General features: G+C 43.7%; 1 protein-coding gene across 1 annotated transcript in view; it reads left to right on the forward strand.

Moving 5' to 3' along the window:
- TMEFF2 (transmembrane protein with EGF like and two follistatin like domains 2) overlaps positions 1–20521 on the forward strand; it is a 221549-nt gene that overhangs the window by 151299 nt on the left and 49729 nt on the right. Inside the window, exons 6-7 of the mRNA XM_090045214.1 lie at positions 10008–10156; positions 11422–11481. Coding sequence (XP_089901340.1) covers positions 10008–10156; positions 11422–11481 — 209 coding nt within the window. The remainder of the gene's footprint in view (positions 1–10007; positions 10157–11421; positions 11482–20521) is intronic.

Consider the following 20521-nt stretch of genomic DNA (forward strand, 5'->3'; position numbering starts at 1 on the left):
AATCTTCTCCGTACGTGTGACCACTGTCATATAGTCCTTCTTAAGGACTATCCCTAGCTTCCATTGTGTGTATGCTTCTTTCTTTTTTTTTAAGAGGACCGTGATATCCCTATTGAGCCAAGAGGGCTTACGAGCCCTTCTGCTATCTTTCCTTTGCATGGGAACGGTTTTCTTTTGTGCTTTGAGGATCATGTCCTTGAGGAATGACCACTCTTGGTGTACTCCATTCACCTTCAGTCCCTAGTCACACATCGCCTCCTTTATTAGTGCTCTGAGCCTGTTGAAATTAGCCTTTTTGAAGTCCAGGACTTCAATCCTGCTAGTTCATTTGTGTACCTTGTGGCAGACAGTGAACATGATGACCTCATGGTCGCTGTCATTCAGGCTACCCTCAGTGTTCAAGTTGGTCATCAAATTGTTTCCTTTGGCCACGACCAAGTCTAGGAGAGCATTTCCTCTGGTTGGCCCTTGCACTTCCTGGGTCAGAACAAGCTCTTCAGTACAGGTTATGAAGCTACATGACCAATCTGACCTAGCCAAGAGTTCCCCCCAATCTATGTTGGGGTAATTGAAGTTGCCCATGATGACCATGTCCCTTGCGTGCATGGCCACTGCCAGTTCTCAAGACAACTCCATACTGAGCTCCTCCCCCTGGTTCAGTGGCCTATAGTAAACACCTACATTTAGGTCACTCTCACCACCGTGGGGTCTGGTGCCTCTTGAGTCGGGGGGAGGGGCAAATGCCTCTTGAGTCAGGGGCAGAGCCCAATCCTGCTGACTGGGGGGGGCAGTCCCTCGGTGGCCAATTTTGTATGTGATGGAGCATAAAAGTGAGATCGACCATGGCCTCCCCCCGCCGAATTTTGCTTGTGGCTCCACTCCCCAGCCGGTGGTTGCAGGGGGGGCACAGGTGCTCCTGCCTTCCTCCCTGCCTGTGCCTGCCCCCCATGCATCCCCTATGCATCACTCCTGCTCACCACACACCCCCACCACCTCAAAGTTTGCCCCAGAGGGTTACAATCTGCTAATACAATCTAACCTAATACAGACCTCCCAACCAGGGAGAAGAGCTTGACCAGGAATTCTTGGGTCAGCTCACAGAGGTAGTGAAGGCTAAGGATGTGGTAGTCATGGGGGACCTGAATTTCCCGGACATCTGCTGGGAAGAGCAGTCAGCCAGGTCTGAATGCTCACGTAGGTTCTTAGCCAGAGTGCAGGACCTCCATCTAACCCAGGAGGTGCACAGCTCCACCAGGGGGGACGCCTTGTTGGACCTAGTGCTGGCTACAGGTGATGACCTGGTGAGGGGGCTGCAGGTGCTCGATCACCTGGGTGACAGCGATCATCGCCTGCTGGAATTCACCAGCCAGTGCAAGGTGGCAAAGGCATGCAGTAAGGCAGCGGCCCTAGATTTTAGGAGGGCAGACTTCAACGTGCTAAGGAGGATAGTTGGAGAAGTGCTGAGGTCCCGGAGGGGAGGGGAGGCACACCTGGGCCACGGGTTAGCGAGGATTTAGTTAGGGAGCTTCTGGAGGGGTTGGACGTATTCAAGTCAGCCGGCCCAGATGATCTCCAGCCTAGAGTTCTAAAGGAACTATCTGAGGTCATTGCAAGTCCCCTGCACAACTTTACGAGCACTCGTGGTGCTCTGGTGAGGTACCGGAGGACTGGAAGAGAGCCAACATGGTTCCCATCTTCAAAAAAGGCAGGAAGGAGGACCCGGGAAATTATAGGCCGGTTAGTCTTACCTCGATCCTAGGCAAGCTGTTCGAGAAAATTATGCTGGCACACATCCAGGAGGGGCCAGCAGGAGACTGCATGCTTAGGGGCAACCAACACGGGTTCATCAGTGGCAGGTCCTGTCAGACCAACCTGGTGGCCTTTTACGATCAGATCACCAGATCATTAGATGCAGGGGTAGCAGTTAATATAATCTTCCTGGACTTCCGGAAGGCTTTTGACACTGTCTCTCACCCTGTTCTCATTAAGAAACTGGGGGGCTGTGGTGTAGACACCCACACAGTCAAATGGGTCACCAGCTGGCTGGAGGGCCGCACCCAGAGGGTGGTAGTGGATGGGTCCTTCTCAACCTGGAAGGACGTGGGCAGTGGGGTTCCACAGGGCTCGGTCCTTGGGCCCGCACTGTTCAACATCTTCATCAGTGATTTGGATGAGGGGATAAAAAGCACCCTGTTCAAATTTGCTGATGACACTAAGATGTCGGGGGACATGGGCACACTGGAAGGATGCAACAGGCTACAATCAGACCTAGACAGGTTACAAGGGTGGACGGATGAGAATAGGATGGGTTTCAACACAGACAAGTGCCAGGTGATTTACCTCGGGAGGAACAATCGGCACCATATCTACAGGTTAGGGAACTCCCCTCTTGTCAGCACAGAGGCGGAAAGGGATCTGGGGGTCATCATTGACTCCAAGATGAACATGGGCCAGCAGTGTGGGGAGGCAGTTAGGAAGGCCAACTGCACCTTGTCATGCATCCACAGATGCATCTCGAGCAGGTCCAAAGAGGTGATCCTCCCCCTCTATGCGGCACTGGTCAGGCCGCAGTTGGAGTACTGCGTCCAGTTCTGGGCGCCAGACTTCAAGAGGGATGTTGACAGCATGGAGAGGGTCCAGAGGAGGGCCACTCGTATGATCAGGGGACAACAGGGCAGGCCCTATGAGGAGAGGCTACAGCCGCCAAAAGAGAAGGCTGAGGGGGGATCTTGTGGCCTGTTATAAACTAGTCAGGGGGGATCAGCAGGCACTGGGGGAGTCACTGTTCCCCCGAGGACCACCAGGAGTGACCAGGAATAACGGTCACAAGCTGGCAGAGAGTAGGTTTAGGTTAGATATCAGGAGGCGCTACTTCACGGTCAGGGCGGCTAGGGTCTGGAACCAGCTTCCAAGAGAAGTGGTGTAGGCTCCTACCCTGGGGGTGTTTAAGAGGAGGTTAGATGCACATCTTGCTGGGGTCATTTGACCCCAGTATTCTTTCCTGCCATGGCAGGGGGTTGGACTAGATGATCTACTCAGGTCCCTTCTGACCCTAGAAACTATGAAACTATGAATATTTGGAGCCAATGTCAGCCTCCAGAGAGGTGTACTGCTGCCTCACATACAAAGCTACACCTCTGCCTTTTTCCTACTCGGTCCCTTCTGTGCAGGGTTTTGCCCTCTATTGCTATGTTCCAGACATGTGATAAGTCCCACTAAGTCCCCGTGACCCCTACAAGGTCATATTGCCTACTAGAGAGTAGGAGGTCTAGCTCCTCCTGCTTGCTTCCCATGCTCCTGGCATTAGTGTATAGGCACCTGAGTCCTGCTTCAAAGCATGCCTTCAGTATTAGGGTCTCAAGGGGACTAAGCTGCAGGGACACTTAGTCTGTGAATCCCAAATGGGCTAATCCAGGAGAGAAGGGCTGAGATACTCAGTTTAGCCAAGAGTATGCACCTGTGGACATGCAGAGTAGAAGAGCTTTAAATATGTTAATAATTTCATTGGCAAAAATGCCTACATAGCCACCTACACTGTTAGGCAGGATTGTTTTGGATTACTGTTTGGTACTTAGGCATCTACATTCCACATAAATTGCACTTAAGGAATTTAAGAAGTGTTTTTTGGATCCCTCTGTATGTATCAAAATGTTTTTTTTCAAGGGGACCTTGAAATCATTGGGAATGAAACACCTAGACAATTTTCAAAATCACTAGGCATTTACTTGGATCTTTCAATACCTAAATAACTTCAAAAGTTTGTCCTTAAGGCTAGGAACAGACGTTCAGAAAGCCTGAGCCTGAATTGATTCAGTCTTTGCATGTTAGTCTAACCTGTGTAGGTTGAACCAGATTGCAACCACACACACATTCCCTCTGGACTGAAGAAATGAAGACATATGCCTGCAGTGGCTCAGGCTAGAAGTAAGTTAGGGAGGTGCTAAAGCAGCCCTCCCATCCTTTCTACAGTGCTGAGTTGAGGGGTGCCTGGCCCCAGCGGGACATTCTGATTAGGAAGGGGTGTAAATGCTACCTTGGCCACACCATCTCAGGCTTTTCCCCACTCGCTGCTCAAGGGACAGGAGTGTTGCTAGATCCCAGGCCCTGGCTAGCACTCTGAGGCAAAGGTGTGGAATGCAAGCATCTGTTGATACTGAGCTTTTCAATCTCCCCATCTCTGCTTCTTCATATTGTCTGCAAACCCGACAGGGCTGCAAGCCAGCAGGAGGCTAATAAAACCACAGGGCTTATCAGACCATCAACAAAACAAAAGCCTCTCTCATTATTTCAAGCTCTTCTTAAACAGCTTTCTCCAAGGAAGGAATGGAGGGACATTATCAGCTGACCTGTTAATTAGCTCAAAAGCCCTAAGCAGACACTATTCTGTCTGCCTGTTCCAGTGAAATTGAGAGAGAGAGACACACACACGCACCCCTCTCAGCATTAGCTAGCATACCACATGCCCAGGGCCCATGGGACTGGGGTCAATGCTGTGGGAGATGGGAGTGGGGAATCCCTGCTTGAGCAGTGAGCAGCAAAGGCGGGAGGGCAGGGGGAAGCAAGGCTTACCCTGCAGTCTGCCTTGGAGCTCTGGCTAGGGAGCAGAGGCATGGAGCCAATCCTGTTCTCTGGAGCACAGAGCCCAGCCCAGGGTTGCAAAGCATCTGGGATGCAGGGGGAGTCTGGTTTAAACTTAAGCTAGGAAGGGGTCTGGGACAGACATTGCATAAAGCAGTTTGACTGAAATCAGTTAAGTCTGATACTGCATTCAGACAGGTTTATCTAAAACTAGTTTCAGCCATTTTTAAACTGATTTATGTGCATTGGATTTATGTTCTGTTAAAGTTTTAAATCAGTTCTGATCACTTAAACCAGTTTAAGTGTAATGTCTGTCCCTAGCCAGTGGCTAAAGTGAATCTACACTTCCTCCTTGCCAATCCCAGGCCCATAACTGAAAGCCCCTTGGCTTCCACTCTGCCTGCAAGTGTTGTGAGCTTACAACAGCTATTAGTACATGCCAAGAAGTATATCCAAGACAGAGAGCCTTAGAGCAGTGCTTGGGTACAGTCTGATCTGGGTTTTGGTAGACACTGGCCTCATCTACACAAGACACTGACTGACCAGGCATTACTGCACAGTCATTTAGTACTTGTATAAACAAGTATTAAATGACTGCACAGTAACCCATGTTACCTCGCAGTAGCACCAATGAGCGGCTTTTTTGTGATGCGGACTGCATGGTAGCATTGCATCATAGTTTCTGCCACACAATGCTACTGCATAGTCTCAAGGTACTGTGTAGTCATCATCTCATGTAGACACGGCCAATGAATGGGAGCAAGTGGGCTGTGTTTCTTGAGGGCAGTCCCAGGTTAAACATGGCAGTTGCATGGGTAAGCCCTAAGTCATTTCTAAAAAGGGAAGATACACCTTGTGACAAGGGGCAACTCGCAGGCCCGGTCTTGGTACCAGCCTGCCCGCCTATCTGTGGACATACCGCCTGCCTTTCTCACCTGCCATGCTTTGTTGTTAGATAAGTAAAAAGATGGTATTAAGCAGGAGGCTGCCCTTCAAACCCCCTGATGACAAAGGATGGTTCTTTCACAGCTCCAACCTTCCCTTATTATGTTCCATGCCTTGAAGATGACATACAGATCGTTACAGCTCTAGCTTGAGCCAGGCCAAACTCAGTGCATAGTTAGGCCTCTTGCACACTGCCCTAGGCATGCCTGGCCTCAACGCCACCCCTCACTAGGGCCTGGGGTCTTACACTCCTTTGGGCTCAGGTGCTTCTCTGTAAATGTGCTTGGCCCCAACTCCTGGGTCTTATACCCCTGTGGGTTCAGGTGCCTCTCAGCAGGTGTGCCTGGCACCCCTGCTCTCATGATAACCCACTGGATGGTGGGGGCTGGGGTTAATGCCCCCTACCCCCTTTCACCAGAGAGGTAACTGGCCTGGTATTTCTTGGGGACTCCCTTGCCACAAGGAGTCCCACCAGGCCACCCTACCCCACCTGGGTGCATCTTCCAGTCATACCCAGGACCAGAAGTCTCCTGCCATCCCCATAGCTCCAGCCCTTACCTCCAAGATGTTCCAGGAGTAGTAACTCAGCCGGGTGATGTTACTTCCTCAGCAGCTGGCAGCAGACTGCTGCCCCAGCCCTGAGAGATGGGCTCTAAAATGGCCACCTTCATCAAACACCTGCCAGCTGCCTACCCCCAACCCTTAAAGTGGCAGGCACCCAAAAGGTGCTCTGTCACATACCTCTAGATAGATGTTTCAAAAATGTTATATCTTGATGTATAAATTTTCCCTAAAGAGTATCCCTTGTTCATTTTCTCTTGACATGATTTTCTCTTGCCATGAGGTATAATAGATATTGAACTGTACTTGTTTTTGTGATAACATTTTGAAAATGTATGCTTTTTCTGGAATGTTTATGACAAAGAAGTGCATATGATGTAGTGTGTACCCTCCGAAATGCAAATAGTAGAGCTCCATGAAAAAAAATCACAAAACTAGAGAAGCAAATATTTTCTTGCATGAGTTAGAATTTACTAAAATCACCAAAACCTTCTTAGGAACTTTTTTTCTGGGAGTAGAAATATCTTGGTGAAGTAGAAAGTTCCTACTATCCTGATAGAAAAGTTCTTCTCAAACTGACTGGGGAGTGGGTGGGGGTGATTCATTTCATATCTTTAAAAATGCTAGTGGAATTCTTTGCTAAATAACTGAGAATCTCTATTTAGGTTGGTTTCATTCCTGATTTACACTGAAGTGAGAGACAACCCATGCTCTGTTTGTATGTGTGCATGTGTGTATCATGGTGAAATATAATATATGAAATGGAATATATTAAGAAAAGGATTGTGGACAAGCATTAAAAAATGTAAATAGTGATTTTTACATTAGCCATGTTGTTTGTCTAGTGGCAAATACTGTAATTAGGTTTCCAAAATAATTTTATTTATAGCTTTCTGGTTTCACCCTTTGCCTCCTTTTAAGCTAAAGTTTTCTTCCATTTCTAAGCATTTCAGGAAAAATTTAGGAAAGTCTATTATCAAGTAATGTGTGACTAAAAATAAAATCCTTTCATTGCATTGATATTCCCTTCACTGGCCTTATTGCCCCAGGTCAGAAATCAAGAGGAGTACTAGGAGAACCTCAACATCTGTTCTGTCACCTCACCTCCGATTTGTACAACAGATCACATGTTGTACATATTCTGGAAGCCAAATGTGCAGTGTAGCATCCTTTCAAATACTGTAGCACGAACCTATCAGATTCCCTTCTGTCTGAGCTTTCTCCACCAAAGCTGCCCCCCTGGGATTTAACATACACAGTTCAGTTAATCAAGGGTGTAAACAGAAGTTATATTCATTGTATGATCAGCCCCCTGGAAGCACTCTACAGTTATGCCGTAACGCACATGCATGGCTGCAGAGCACTTTAAAATTGACCAGTCGTGCAACAAATTATTCCTCATCTAATGAGGGATCAGATGAAGGCGCTCCAAAATGGAGTGTCTTAGGGAACTTGTGTTCCCTAGGGTCAGTCCATCTGCGCTGTTGGGGCTGGGCTGCATCAGCCCAGCCCCTCCCCCATTGCTATCTACAGGAAGGGAAGAGGGAGGAAGGAAGAGGAGGGGCACTGTGGGCTGGGGTTTGCCCAGTCTGAACTGGGGAGGGATGAGGGAAGAGGAGCAGGTGAATTGGAGTCCCCCACCTTGCAGTTTACACTGGGCAAACCCCAGTCCACAGCTCCCTCTCCCCCTCCTTACTTCCCCCTGCCTGCAGACAGGACTAGAGCTGGAAGCAGCGACAGGGTGTGATCAGCCCAGCCTCCATCACAAGATAGGCAGGCAGGCTTGATGTCCCCTTGAGGTGAATGTCTGTTAGGGTGGGAGGTGTCAAGCAAAGTGCCATGAGTTAGCAGGGACCTGCACATCTGTCAGTACCCTCTGTGGAACACATCTCTGGTTTGAGTGTGGGGTAGACTGACTTTTTAACACATTCAAAGAATGAGAGGGCTAAATTAAATGTCAGCATTTTGATCACGTTAATTTACCAAAAAAAGGGCTGCAACTTAGGGACAGCATTAATGGTAAGCTAGAGATAGTGAATCAGTAGCTTCACTCTACATCAAATGTCAGACACTGTGGGACCAAGAGTGGGAAGGCTTTGGATGGCAGCATGTGCATGACTGTATACTCAGAACTGCAGCAGCTGCAAGGTTAGACCTCTGGCATAGTCCCCAGATAGAATCCCAACTTGTTAACAGAAGCACCACTGAAGCTGATCTGTACATTAACCCAAGACTGTCCAAGGCCTGAAGATGAGCACGCCTGTTCTCTGCTGCTTCTGGTGGCTGTCACAGCATCATTGATGATCACAGGATAGAGGAAAACAAAAGAAACAAACAGCAATCTTGCACAGGCGATGCTGATGTCCTGTCTTCTGAGCAGTGGAGACAGTTAACCCAACACAAAATACTGGAGTGAAGTGGGCCACCTCCTGGCTGCTGTGGCTGAGTTCAGACTCTGCCTCAACTTCCTCCACATTCAGATGATTCAGGGACTTCATATCAATGGTCTTGTCTGGGTCCACTATAAACATGTTAGATGAATCATTCCTTTCAAATTCAGCTTTCTGTGGACATGTTACTCCCTTGTCTTTGCTACCTACAACCGCCTCCCTGATTGCCACTGCTTCCTGCTAGGTCTGGGTAATTAGACCTGTTCTGAGGACAGCATGTCTCTAAGCTCTGCAGGCAGAATTGCCTAGGTTGGAAAATGACCAGTGCTGAGGAAAACTGGCTGCAGCTCAGAGCTGGCCCTTGATGTGTCTGGCTACAGACCCTTGATTTAAGTACCTCTTTTGGAGAGATGCTTAGTTTATTTTTTAATATGCAGCCACTTCTGTTACTAATGTGCCTGAGTCTGATCCTGCAAATCGGCAATACACGAAACTCCCTTTGAAATCAGGCGGAGGCCCTGATCTTTCTTGAGGGGCTGTGTCCTTTTAGGATGATTGTCTAATGATAAACATGCAGCTGATTAGAATCTTACATACTGGAAAAGGAAGCCAAATACAAGAGTGTATAAATAAAAGGATTAAAGAAGGCAGCAATCAAGCAGATTGGGCCTTGATAAACAGGCAATGGGTATGTCTGCACTGAAGTCAGAGCAATGACCAGTGTGAGGAACAGATACCAAAGTTAGCTTTTAAACTAGGTAACTCGAGTGCCAGTAACAGTCTATAGCAGTCTAGCCATAGCAATATGGAGCTCGGTGAAGATTACCTTGTCCTGTTTCTCAGTAAGAGCCAGTGAGATTTAAGTACCTTTGAAAATTGTATCCTCTTACAACAAATTTATCTGTGACATTTGAAGAATTAAAACAGCATCACAATTTCCCTGGATATTCTAGCCCAGAACTGCCTCATCTCCATACAGTATTCAGATGTTGGAGGAACTAGTCTTATGCTTTTTATGCAGAGAGATTTCACTTCTTGTTGGTAATTTTATGGCATTAGTATGAGGGAAAGCTGTAGCATTATCTTCTATGCTTGTGTAATTTTAATTATGTCAAAGGTGGCTACAGTCCAGGATAAATGTCATAATAATTATATCATAAATTGATATAAATATATGTATATGCAGTGTTATACATGAAGGGAATTCTCTAGTGCATGCAGATTGTCTTTGTTCTCTGGATTTCAGTGTAGCCATATAACTTGGATCAGATGCAAATCTACCCAAGTGTTACAGATTTTAGAGAAACTGCAGTAACAGATACTTTTAATTTGGTATTAAATTATTCTCCTTTTCCTTTCTTTCTTCTCTTTCCTTTTTCCCTGGCATTTTATTCAAATACAAAAAGACAAATGGCCCTTTGCCAGAATTTCCAGTTTCATTCTGTCAATTTGTATAGTGCCTTTTTATTTTTGAGCTTTGTTTGTGATGTCATGAGAAAGCTTTCTTATATTAGACATATTTTGTCTTTGCAGGTGTGTGTGCAACATTGACTGTTCTCAAACCAACTTCAATCCTCTTTGTGCTTCCGATGGGAAATCTTACGATAATGCATGTCAAATCAAAGAAGCGTCATGCCAGAAACAGGAGAAAATTGAAGTCATGTCTTTGGGTCGATGTCAAGGTAATGCTCATAGCAAAATTCATTTCAAAGAATGTTTTCAGTTTTTGTGCAGAAATAAAAAATTGGGGCTGGCTTTTTATTAGACATTCATGCCATTCCAATAGACTCTTCTAATTTACACTACAGAATGAGGCTGATAGACTGGGATTTCAAGGTAATTACAGGTTTTAAAATACTGGGCCAGATCTTGAGTTGTAAGTTCTCTTGAGTGTAGCTATCAATGGAAGAGTATGAGAATGGTTTCAGGCAACATCTGCAACCCCCTCCCTATCCCCATATGCACATCCAAGCACGCAGGCGCACACATGCATCCTACTGTCATACCCACAAGATCACTAGTTGTAATCTTGAAGAAAGAACCTACTGTGAAGCAACAGAAGGTAGCCTTACTAGACGTTCTGCCCCAACCCCTACATTAGTACTTGCATGAACATATTATTTCTTGTATAATTCGCAGTGGTTTTTCATAATGCCACTGTAATGATTTTGTTCTTAATATGGAAATCATGGAATCAAAGCACATTTACTTTCAGGAAAGACTTCACTGGGTTTCAGCTTGAATTTCTGATTCACCTGGCTGCATTCAGATTTGGATGGACAAGGCATTATATCATGTGTGTGCCAGTATAACCCTGGAGTTGATTTTTAAAAAATCTATTTTATACTGAACATAAAAATGGGGAAAATTTGCTTTTAAACAGTTTCTGTAAATAAAATGTCCATTGAGGCTCAGATCTTAATAGCTTTTTTTCCCTATGCTTCTGACCTATAAATCCTAAGCACATCTACTTACGGAGACCTACTATACCTGCATATTAAACACATTCTAGTTATGTTCCAATATTTCTGTTTCTTTGAGGTCAACAACCCTTCCTGTTACCCTTTTTTAGATCAGATTATTAAAATGTCTTGCTTATTTAAAACAATGGAAAAATCCCTATTCATTATGTTGTATGTAACTGTATTTTTAACTGTAATGTTTTTAACTATGTTTAGCTGTATTTTTGCTACATTGATAGAAAAACTCCTTTAATGGAAGATTTTATTTTTATTTCACATGCTGTCAAGGACTCCAAAGCCCCCAATCCTGCAATTTTCATTTTTCAGCCAGATCTCAGCACCCACATGAAGCCCTTTTGAAGTCACTAAATGTCTGCATGAGTGTAGAGCTATACTTGCCTGTGCAGTATGACTTGCAGAATTGGGGTCTGTTTTACAAACTAACAAAAATACCAAAGAAGCACTATGTATTTCTTTTAATACAGATAACACAACGACAACTACAAAATCTGAAGATGGGCATTACGCAAGAACAGATTATGCAGGTAAGATTCCTGTTATCTAAGAATCACCGTTGGCCAAATATGTGAAAAATCATTGTTCTCCTCTGTTTCCAAACAACATAAGCAGTCCTGTGCTCATCTTTAATTCTTTTTCATAACTTGCTATGGCAAAATAAATTGAAACTCTCTTTCTTTTAGGCAAATTTCCCTTTCCTGTTTTCAGCTAGTATATAAATGGTCTTGGAAGTAAATATCTGTTTTGATAGTGCTGATCATAAGCATTACAAAATGCTTGCCAAATCAACATGCATTGATAGACATTTTTACAGCCTTCATACTCCTCCAAATTTTGCAAGTTTTTGGGTGAACACCTGTGTATGATCAAGTGAAAGCCAGTAATTCTGCACAGCTCTAAAACAGAATAAAATAGCTACAGATTCATGAGACTTTATTGTAAGAGATACTGTAACCTGTCTGTGCTCAACTATAATGTTAATAAGGTATTTATAATAGATTTTTTTAAACTGATAAATGGCTTTAATTTAGGAAGTGCAGTAACATATAATGGCTGTAGAACCTCATATAGCATTTTCAGTTTTAAAAATGTAAATGTTACATAGGTTTTATTGAATTTTGTTCTGGGGGAACATCTTTCTTTTTCAAGAATTCTTCCTGGGAGGATTTATTTATGAGTAGTTTTTTGTGCAAATATTCACAGCTTGAGTTCAGAACTGTGGCTAGGAGCATTTGGGGTGTTATTGTTAAAACTGTAGCAAGCAGTGTATAAGTGCTTAGGCTTGTGATGTTTTTGTATTGTGAAAATAGAACTTTACAGGGGAGTACTCTTCAGCTACAAAATGCTGATCACCAGGTTTACATTGTCAACATGCTGCACAGTGTAGTTTATCTTTTGGCATGTTTTACAGTTCCTCTTAATAAGAATTTTGGCATATCCATTAAAAGGTGCTTACTGTTCATTAATTAATCCAACTGGTCAAATGAATACATTACACATTCTTTAATGTATTATGTGTGACTGGTCTACCTGGATTGCGTACTGCACATTTACTAAATGTTTATTCTAATCCTATTTTAAAAATAACATATGAAGATTAAAAATATTTATAGACAAACTGTGGCTCAGTGAGCTAAAGGAGCATAGGTGGGGGAATAACAGTAGAACCCAAACGGCTTTAAGGCAGTCATTATCTGTATACAAGGTGAAGAGAGCGGGCTTATTTGAACAGGAAGGAGAAATATAATACCCCCCATATCTTCCCCATTTCCCAGCAGCTCTTCCAAGGGCAAAGCAAAAAGAAGGCCTGATAAAAGAAAAACACCTCAGATGTCTCCAAAATTATTTTTATTTTTTTGAGCTTGTTCCTGTGTGGCAACCAGAAGTTTTCTGAAGAGGTGGGAATGGGGGTGGGGCTGAGATTGTATCTTGTGGCAGGCATGAGACACAGTAGATCAGAGCTAAAATGATTTATTTTAAATTAGAAATCAGGACAAGCAATATTGCTGTGTTAAATCATTGATCTTCCTTGCTTGAGAACTGAAAAGATAGTGGAGTCTCTAAGTCAAAATTGAAGCCTGCAGCTTCTTTTTAAATGCTGTGCTAACCTATCCTAGTCTGTTACCATCTGGTAATTTAGCTTTAGGATGGCAGTGACCCACAACACCTGCTGTCTGAAGAAAAATAGTACATAGTAAAAACTAACTCAACTGTAACAATAAGGGAAAGAGCTGGAGGAAAGAGTGGATGAGGATTAGCAGGAAAGAGGAAATAAGACTAATAGCAAGGGAGCAGACCCTATAATGGAAAGTGTGTTTGGAGAAAGAAGAGCACAGAAGGTATACCTTAGAACAAGAAGTAGAATGGACGGAGAAGAAAATGACCAGATGTTAGCTAAAAAAGCTATGATGATTTCCAACATCCGTCCTCCTGGGGAGACAGAAGCAATGTAGTAGTCTTGAGAAAAGAATCAGTAGTATCAAAGAGCTGTTGCAGACTGGAGACCTGGGCTAGGAACAGATGTTACACATGGGATGGGCTTGCTGGCGAACCCCCTCCCCCCGTGAGCTGGCTTGCCAGGGACAGGGTAATTAGTGGGGACTTCCCTCTCCCCACCAATCGGGGGATGGCGGAAGAAGGCTTGCCCTGCCCCTATACAAAGGCAAGGTGAAGAGCTGGACCTGGGTGAAAACTAAACACCGCTCTCCATTTGAAATCAGGGGGTGGGGCCTCCAAAGGATAAAAGGGCAGCACGCCCAGCATTGGCAAGAAGCAAGTCCGTCATAGGACCCAGAAGAAGGGACTTCAAGAAGAGCTGGTATGAGCTGACCAGCGGGGTGGGGCAGTTGCCCCAGAAGAGCCCAGAAGCCGGTGTCCAGCTTGGCACACAGAGCGGCGTGCAGGGGATCCCCTGTGAGGACTCCAGCCTTGAAGCCATGAGCGGTGGCTCGGCATGCAGGGCGGTGTGTGAGTTGTTCCCAGCTGAGACTCCAGCCGGAGCTGCAGAGGGCAGCTCGTCTCAGTGCACAGAGCAGCACTTGGGGAATCCCGCGGGGGCAGTGGCAAGGTTGCAATGCAACCACCATCCTCCCTTCCCTGGCACATGGCCAACACCAGTGTGTAGGTCAGTACACAGAGGGTCCTGAGCCCGCACTAGGCGGCCCAGACCCCCAACATCTGGGCAGAAGGCAGAGGCTCTCCAGAATGGGAGAGAGCCGACCAGGAGGCACCAAAGCCCCAAGCTGTGGGAGACAGCTTGGGCTTGTTTTTCCTATCCCTGGCATGAGGCTGGGCAGCTAGCTTGGTGTGCAGACAACAAGCAGAGGATCCTGGAAGGACTAAGCCCTGGAGCTGCAGGCAGCACCCCAGGCATTGATAGCTCAGTGGTAGATTTCTTGCCTGCTACTTGGGAAACCCGCATTTGATCCTCAGCCAAGGCATCAGAGGGGGTGAGTTGCTGGGAGGAGGGAATTCCCACTGGGGAAGGGGGTTCCCTTCCCCTCTTTTACCCTGCCCCACCAGGATGCCTGTGCCTCAAATTTTGTGGGGTCTACTCCTCATATTTTATGAACCCTGCATGTCAAGCTTGTTGTTGATTTGCCTCTGTTACATGTGTATGTTTACCTAAACCCTATTTACCCCCCTCTGCTCCCCTGGTTTCCCCCCTCCCAGCTGCCCATATGGGGGAGCACTGTTATCCCCCAGGGTCCATTGTCCTCCCCACAAATATGTTGTACTCTAACCCTGTTTGTTTCCCTATTAACCCCGTATATGGTTAAGTTCCAACTGGTCTCAACTCAACTGTATAGGGGATGAGAGGGGAGCAGCTACCCCTCCCAAAACGCACTAGCACTTGCTAAGTCCCTTCAATTGGAGAGGAGGTGCCTCATCTACGTACTACCTGGGTTACACACATAAACCAGCTTAAGTGATCAGAAACTGGTTTAAACCTGTTAAAGAATAGTTCAGTGCACATAAACCAGTTTCAAAATGGCTGAAGCTGGTTTAAGATAAACCTAGTTGAATGCAGTGTCAGACTGAACTGATTTAGGTTAAACCAATTTATGAAACTTCTGTCTCAGACCCTGGAGGTTGGTTGGGAAGCAGAAGATAAGTTCTTTGGGGAAAGAGTCCAGGCATAAAAAAAGAAATGTATGATGAAGAAGATTCCATAAGCATCAAGAAGTCTGAAGATAAGGCTGAAAGAATAGCAGAGTGGATGTTGCAGAAAGTGGAAGTGACTGGGATTTCTGAAGAAGCGTAAACTCCAGGGAAAAAAGTCTTTTGCTTTCCTATCAAGACAGTCTTCCCACATAGGTCCAGTTCTTCCATATCATGTACCAAAGTCTTGTCTAAACTTCTGGAAGCAGTGCAGAAGCTCTGATTTCTAAATTGTAGATATTTTAGTTACTGAAGTTAATCCTTGGTGCTCTTTACTGTGATCCAAGCTAAAATAGACTTAGGGTTCTAGAAGATGGCTTTGCAGTCTATATGCCTCAGGCTAAATCCCCAGCTGGTGTAATTTCATTTACTAAAATGGAGTTGTGCCAGTTTACTTCACCTGAGGATGTGGCCTCTTTCATGCACCTCAAACAATTTTTGTTTCATTTCTGATTTCTATATATGGTAACTGTGTTTTGCTAAGCGTGTAGTTAGAAATTTGGCAAGTTTATGCAGAACAACCCATATGCCGCCAGTTTCACACAATGTTTATGAAGCAACCCCTGTAGAAAATGTTAGGATAAAGGAATAATTGAGAAAAATATCTGATGCCCTTAGCAATTTTTTAGTCAGGATGGAATAAACCAAGACAAAACTGAGATTCAGTGGAAATTCACGCCTCAGAGTTAGAAAAATCTGCAAGACCATAAGATTCATGTAGTTCATATGTTTGTAAAGTGCAGTGCCATTGATTATATATATTGCTTTTTTGAGGACTACTACATGTGCTACCTGGTATAGTGGATATTATTTTACTATCTTAATCCGACCTCTGAAGTGGAACTGTAGTGATCTTTGTAGAAAAAATATCACTTAAAATATCACTGAAATAATAATTTCAACTGAATGAATCCAGGAGTTTCAAAAGATGAACCCCCTCCGTAATGTCTAATATCTGTATCTGAGAAAGTGAGCATTTCATGCTCACTATTTAAAACACTGAATTAGCTAAAATGTTTTTATACAGATGGTGGGGGGAAAGGAGATGGAAAGAAGCTGAGCAAGGAAAAGCAAGGGAATAATTTCCTGTATTAGTTATATTGATCTACCATCACTGCTAAATTTTGCTTGCAGAGGAACTGGTAACTAAGGGATGTGTCCATACACTCACACCAGTCTCCAGCATATTGCACTAGTTATAAAGGATTACCACAGTAAGTTCTTAAAATATCAGAGTTTTTTGTATTAAGCTGCTAATACTGCATATCCCATCTCTTTTTCTTCTTTGAAACCACAATGATCTTTATTATAACACTTCTGTTTCTTTCTGTTTTCAAATCTAAAAAAATCACTTTACTATGAAGCTTTCTGGGGATTGACCATATTTTCCTCTCTCTTTTTTTAAAAAAAATCACATTTTAAACAAATAAGCTTTTCTCTAAGAAATAGCCATGAAAAATGTCAGAAAAATATAAATTAATGGCAGGATGTATTGTCTTAAACAGAACAATTGTATGCAAATAGAGGGACTGAGTGTTCATGAGCTTGCAAGCAGGCATGAATTTCATTACCTGCACAGGTGTGCATCCTCCATCATCATCCAAATGTCTGAGTTTACTGGACCATCCTTAGCCATGTTAAACTCTGCGTCTGTGTGTGTGCATATGTGTGTATGCACACATGCACGGAGGTATACCTGGAGAAGACTATTCCTGGAAAGTCTCTCTGCCCCCTGCTCCCTTTCCTTCTTTACAGAACTGTGGTTTCAGCAGCATTGAACTCCAGCTGCTTCTCCCGCACTGCCTCATGCTGCTGCTTGACAGAACTGCATTTCCTAGGATATCCTTCACTCACACATGTTCCTGGGCTGTAAATCCAGAAGGTTTTAAAAGGCGGAGGAATTGAGGAAGGGAAAGGAAGGCCCACTATTCCATTCCGGGCCCTTTAGGCAGTGTCCAGGTCTTATGCCCCACTCACCCCACCCATCCTTATGTTTGTACATCTCTCATTTTTTAAAAGACAGTAATGTATTCATTTAGATTTGCATCAAGACATTTTCACATTTTTTATAAATTTCAAATTCTAGCATTTTGTCAAAGTTGAACTCCCCAATGAACTACAGATCCTTACACTCCCTTACATTTGGAGTACAGATGTAAATTACATCTTTAACCTGGCCTTTATGAATTAGGATACATTTCAACATGTCTTTTTTAATCCAAAAAAAAATCCTAAAACCCTGCCAAAACAAGGTATTCCAATGCTCACATTTCTATGCCTGAGAAGATAGGAGAATTAACCAAATATATAGACAGTCCTGTTCTGGGGGCTAGGGACAGACATTCAAAAAACCCTGAGCCTTAATTGAACCAATTTGAGGTGGATAGACATTCCCTTTTCATTCCAGAAATGCAAGCACATGCCTGCAGTTGCTTAGGCTAGAAGCCAGGGGGCGTAGCCTTCCCTTTCTTTCCATAGCGCTGAGCTGAGGGGTGGGGACAGGGTGTATCCAGGCCCTGGCAGAACACTCTGATTAGGGAGGGGTGTAAACCCCAACCCTGCCTGCACAGTCCCAGGTTTTTCCCCACTTGCTGCTCAAGGGACAGGAGTGTTGCCAGACCCCAGGCCCCAGCTAGCACTCTGAGGCCAAGGGGTCGTGTACAGTGCATGCATCTGTTAATGATACTGAGTTTTTCAATCGCCCTCTCCCTGCTTCTTCATAATATCTGCAAAACTTACAGGGCTACAAACCAGCAGGGGGCTGATAAAACCACAGGGTTTATCAGACCATCAACAAAACAAAAGCCTCTCTCATTAGGTCAAGCTCATCTTAAACAACTTTTTCCAAGGAAGGAACATAGGGACATTACCAGTTGACCTGTTGATTAGCTCCAAAAAGCCCTAAGTGGACACTGTTCTGCCTGACTTTGTCCTGTCCCAGTGAAATTGGAGACACACAGGCATCTTTCAACATTAGCTACCATACAGCATGCTTAAGGTCCATGGGGCTGGGGTCCATGCTGTGGGAGATGGGAGGGAGGGAGTGGGGAATCCCTGCTTGAACAGCAAGCGGGGTGGGGAGGGGCAGGGGGAAGCAAGGCAGACCCTGCTGTGCCTTCAGTCTCTCCCAGAGCTCTGGCTAGGGAGGAGAGGGGTAGGGCCAGCCTGTTCTGTGGAGTGGTGAGCGCAGCCTAGTCCAGCCCAGCCCAACCCAGGGCTGCAAAACATCTGGGATGCTGTGGGACTCTGGTTTAACTTGAACCAGGAAGGGGTCAGAGACAGACATTGCATAAACCTATTTGAACCAAATCAGGTAAGTCTGATACTACATTCAACCAGGTTTATCTTAAACCAGTTTCAGCCATTTATTCTGTTACAGGTTAAATCAGTTTCTGATCACTTAAACTGGTTTATGTGTAATGTCTGTCCCTAGCCTAAAGCATCATTGAAAAGTGTTCAGATAATACAGTGAAGTACATAATATAAGAACTTATATAAAGGAGAATAATGTTCATTATTTTTCATGGGCTTGATCTAAGTCCACTGATTTTAATAAAGGGTTTTCATTGAAACTTTGAACTGAAGGGCTTTCAAATGTGTCATGGTAGCAGAGCAAAAATGTCATTGAATGTATATAGGTAAGGTATGATTATTAGTTACATTTTAATTTCACAGGGTAAGCTATTATGTATTTGAAGGATATTCCTCTACAGATTTCAATAGTTTTAAGTAAATCACACTTTGAGACTAAACTACTTGACACTGTCCCTTGAAATTAAATTGTAACCATGTCACTTATTTCCTAAAATCCTAAAGAATTGCAAAGGATTTTCCAAGGCAGAAAGCTCTAGAGCTTAGCTCTGGTATAACATAGCCATTGCCATTCCTTTTTGAACTAGGTTTTCCATTCTTCTTTATGGAATTAGCAAGTAGACGCATAAAGTAGAACATTGTGCATCCATTACACAGAAAGTGAAATCTTTTCTTATTTGCTATATTGGAAAATAATGTTAGGAAAATTGCATCTTTTGTATATGCAGATTTTTACAGATTTCAATTACACAAGCTCTGTCTGAGTCATAAATTGTAATACACTAAACAAATGCACTATTTAGCTATTTTTGCTGGTTTTCCATCATCTAACTGTAAAAAGGAAAATAAGATACAGTATTGGGATAGTTGCCTAGCTGGTTGAATGCTATTCAGCAAGTTTTTGACACACCCACACACTCTTTCCTCATACTTAACTAGTTACATTTTCCATACAAGATACCACAAACCTAATATTCCTTTAAAAATAACAACTTGATAATGTTTAATGAAGGACACTTAGATTCCCAAGGGTGAGATTCCTTTTAAAATAGATCATGTTTCTTCACAGAATCATGAAAAAATGTTTTGCAACTTTTGCAGCCTAATGTTGACTCTCTGCAGCCACATAGTTTCTTATAAATTAAACCTTTAACTTGAGGAAACCAGTCAGTCACCTTTAGGCTTTGGGAGATTTATAAATACTTTGCCACATACAACTGAATATTTTTGGAAGTATCTGATCATTCTGACATATAGATAGTTAGAGATAATCTGAACCTTGAGAATGTAAACTCAAGAACTGTACTCACGACTCAATTCTAAAGACTAAAAAGAGGATGAAGAAATGCTTTGAATCTGTTTCATCTGCTTCAGATAAGTGATTCTGACATAGGATTTTCCAAGGCAGAAAAATAAGATAGAGCAAGATGGAAATCTTTTAGGAATCTGGGAAGCATCATGAACAACAAATACTCTATAATGAAGGATTTTGACAGCTAGGTACAACCATCCATGAAATATGGTTACCCAAGAAAGATAGAGAAGGAGCTGCCTGTGCAGCTGGAGCTGATTTGTGAATAGATATAATCTTTGTTATCACACAGCAAGACAGAAGAACAAGCAAATGAATAAGACAGCAAACCAAAGAGAAGAGTATCTTGAAGACTGAGCAGATGCTAAAGTGGCAATAGCTTGAGCATGTTGCAAGAAGAATCAATAGAAAATGTATTTCCCTTATGGTAGACTACATACTAATAGATAGCAAGTGCAGAAAGGGTCACCAACAAATATGCTGGAAAGACAAGCTCAAAGGCTAGATCATAAATTTGATCTAGGAGGAAAGGATTTTTGGTGACACAGTCTTGAGTTATTTGTCTTAAAGCAGACAAATAAAACTGAGGGTGATAGCTAAATGCAGAATCATTCTATCTTATTGGGATTATTTATATTATTATTTATTTGTATTAAAATAAAACTATAGACCACTTTAGACCACAGTTGAGAGCAGCGCCCCATATTAATGATACTGTACATATGCATAGTAACAGAAAGTCCGTGGGCCAAATAGTTTAACATCTAAATAGATAAAACAGA

Source organism: Crocodylus siamensis, chromosome 4 (assembly GCF_052110815.1).
Source record: "Crocodylus siamensis isolate JL-2025a chromosome 4, ASM5211081v1, whole genome shotgun sequence".
Taxonomy (NCBI): domain Eukaryota; kingdom Metazoa; phylum Chordata; order Crocodylia; family Crocodylidae; genus Crocodylus; species Crocodylus siamensis.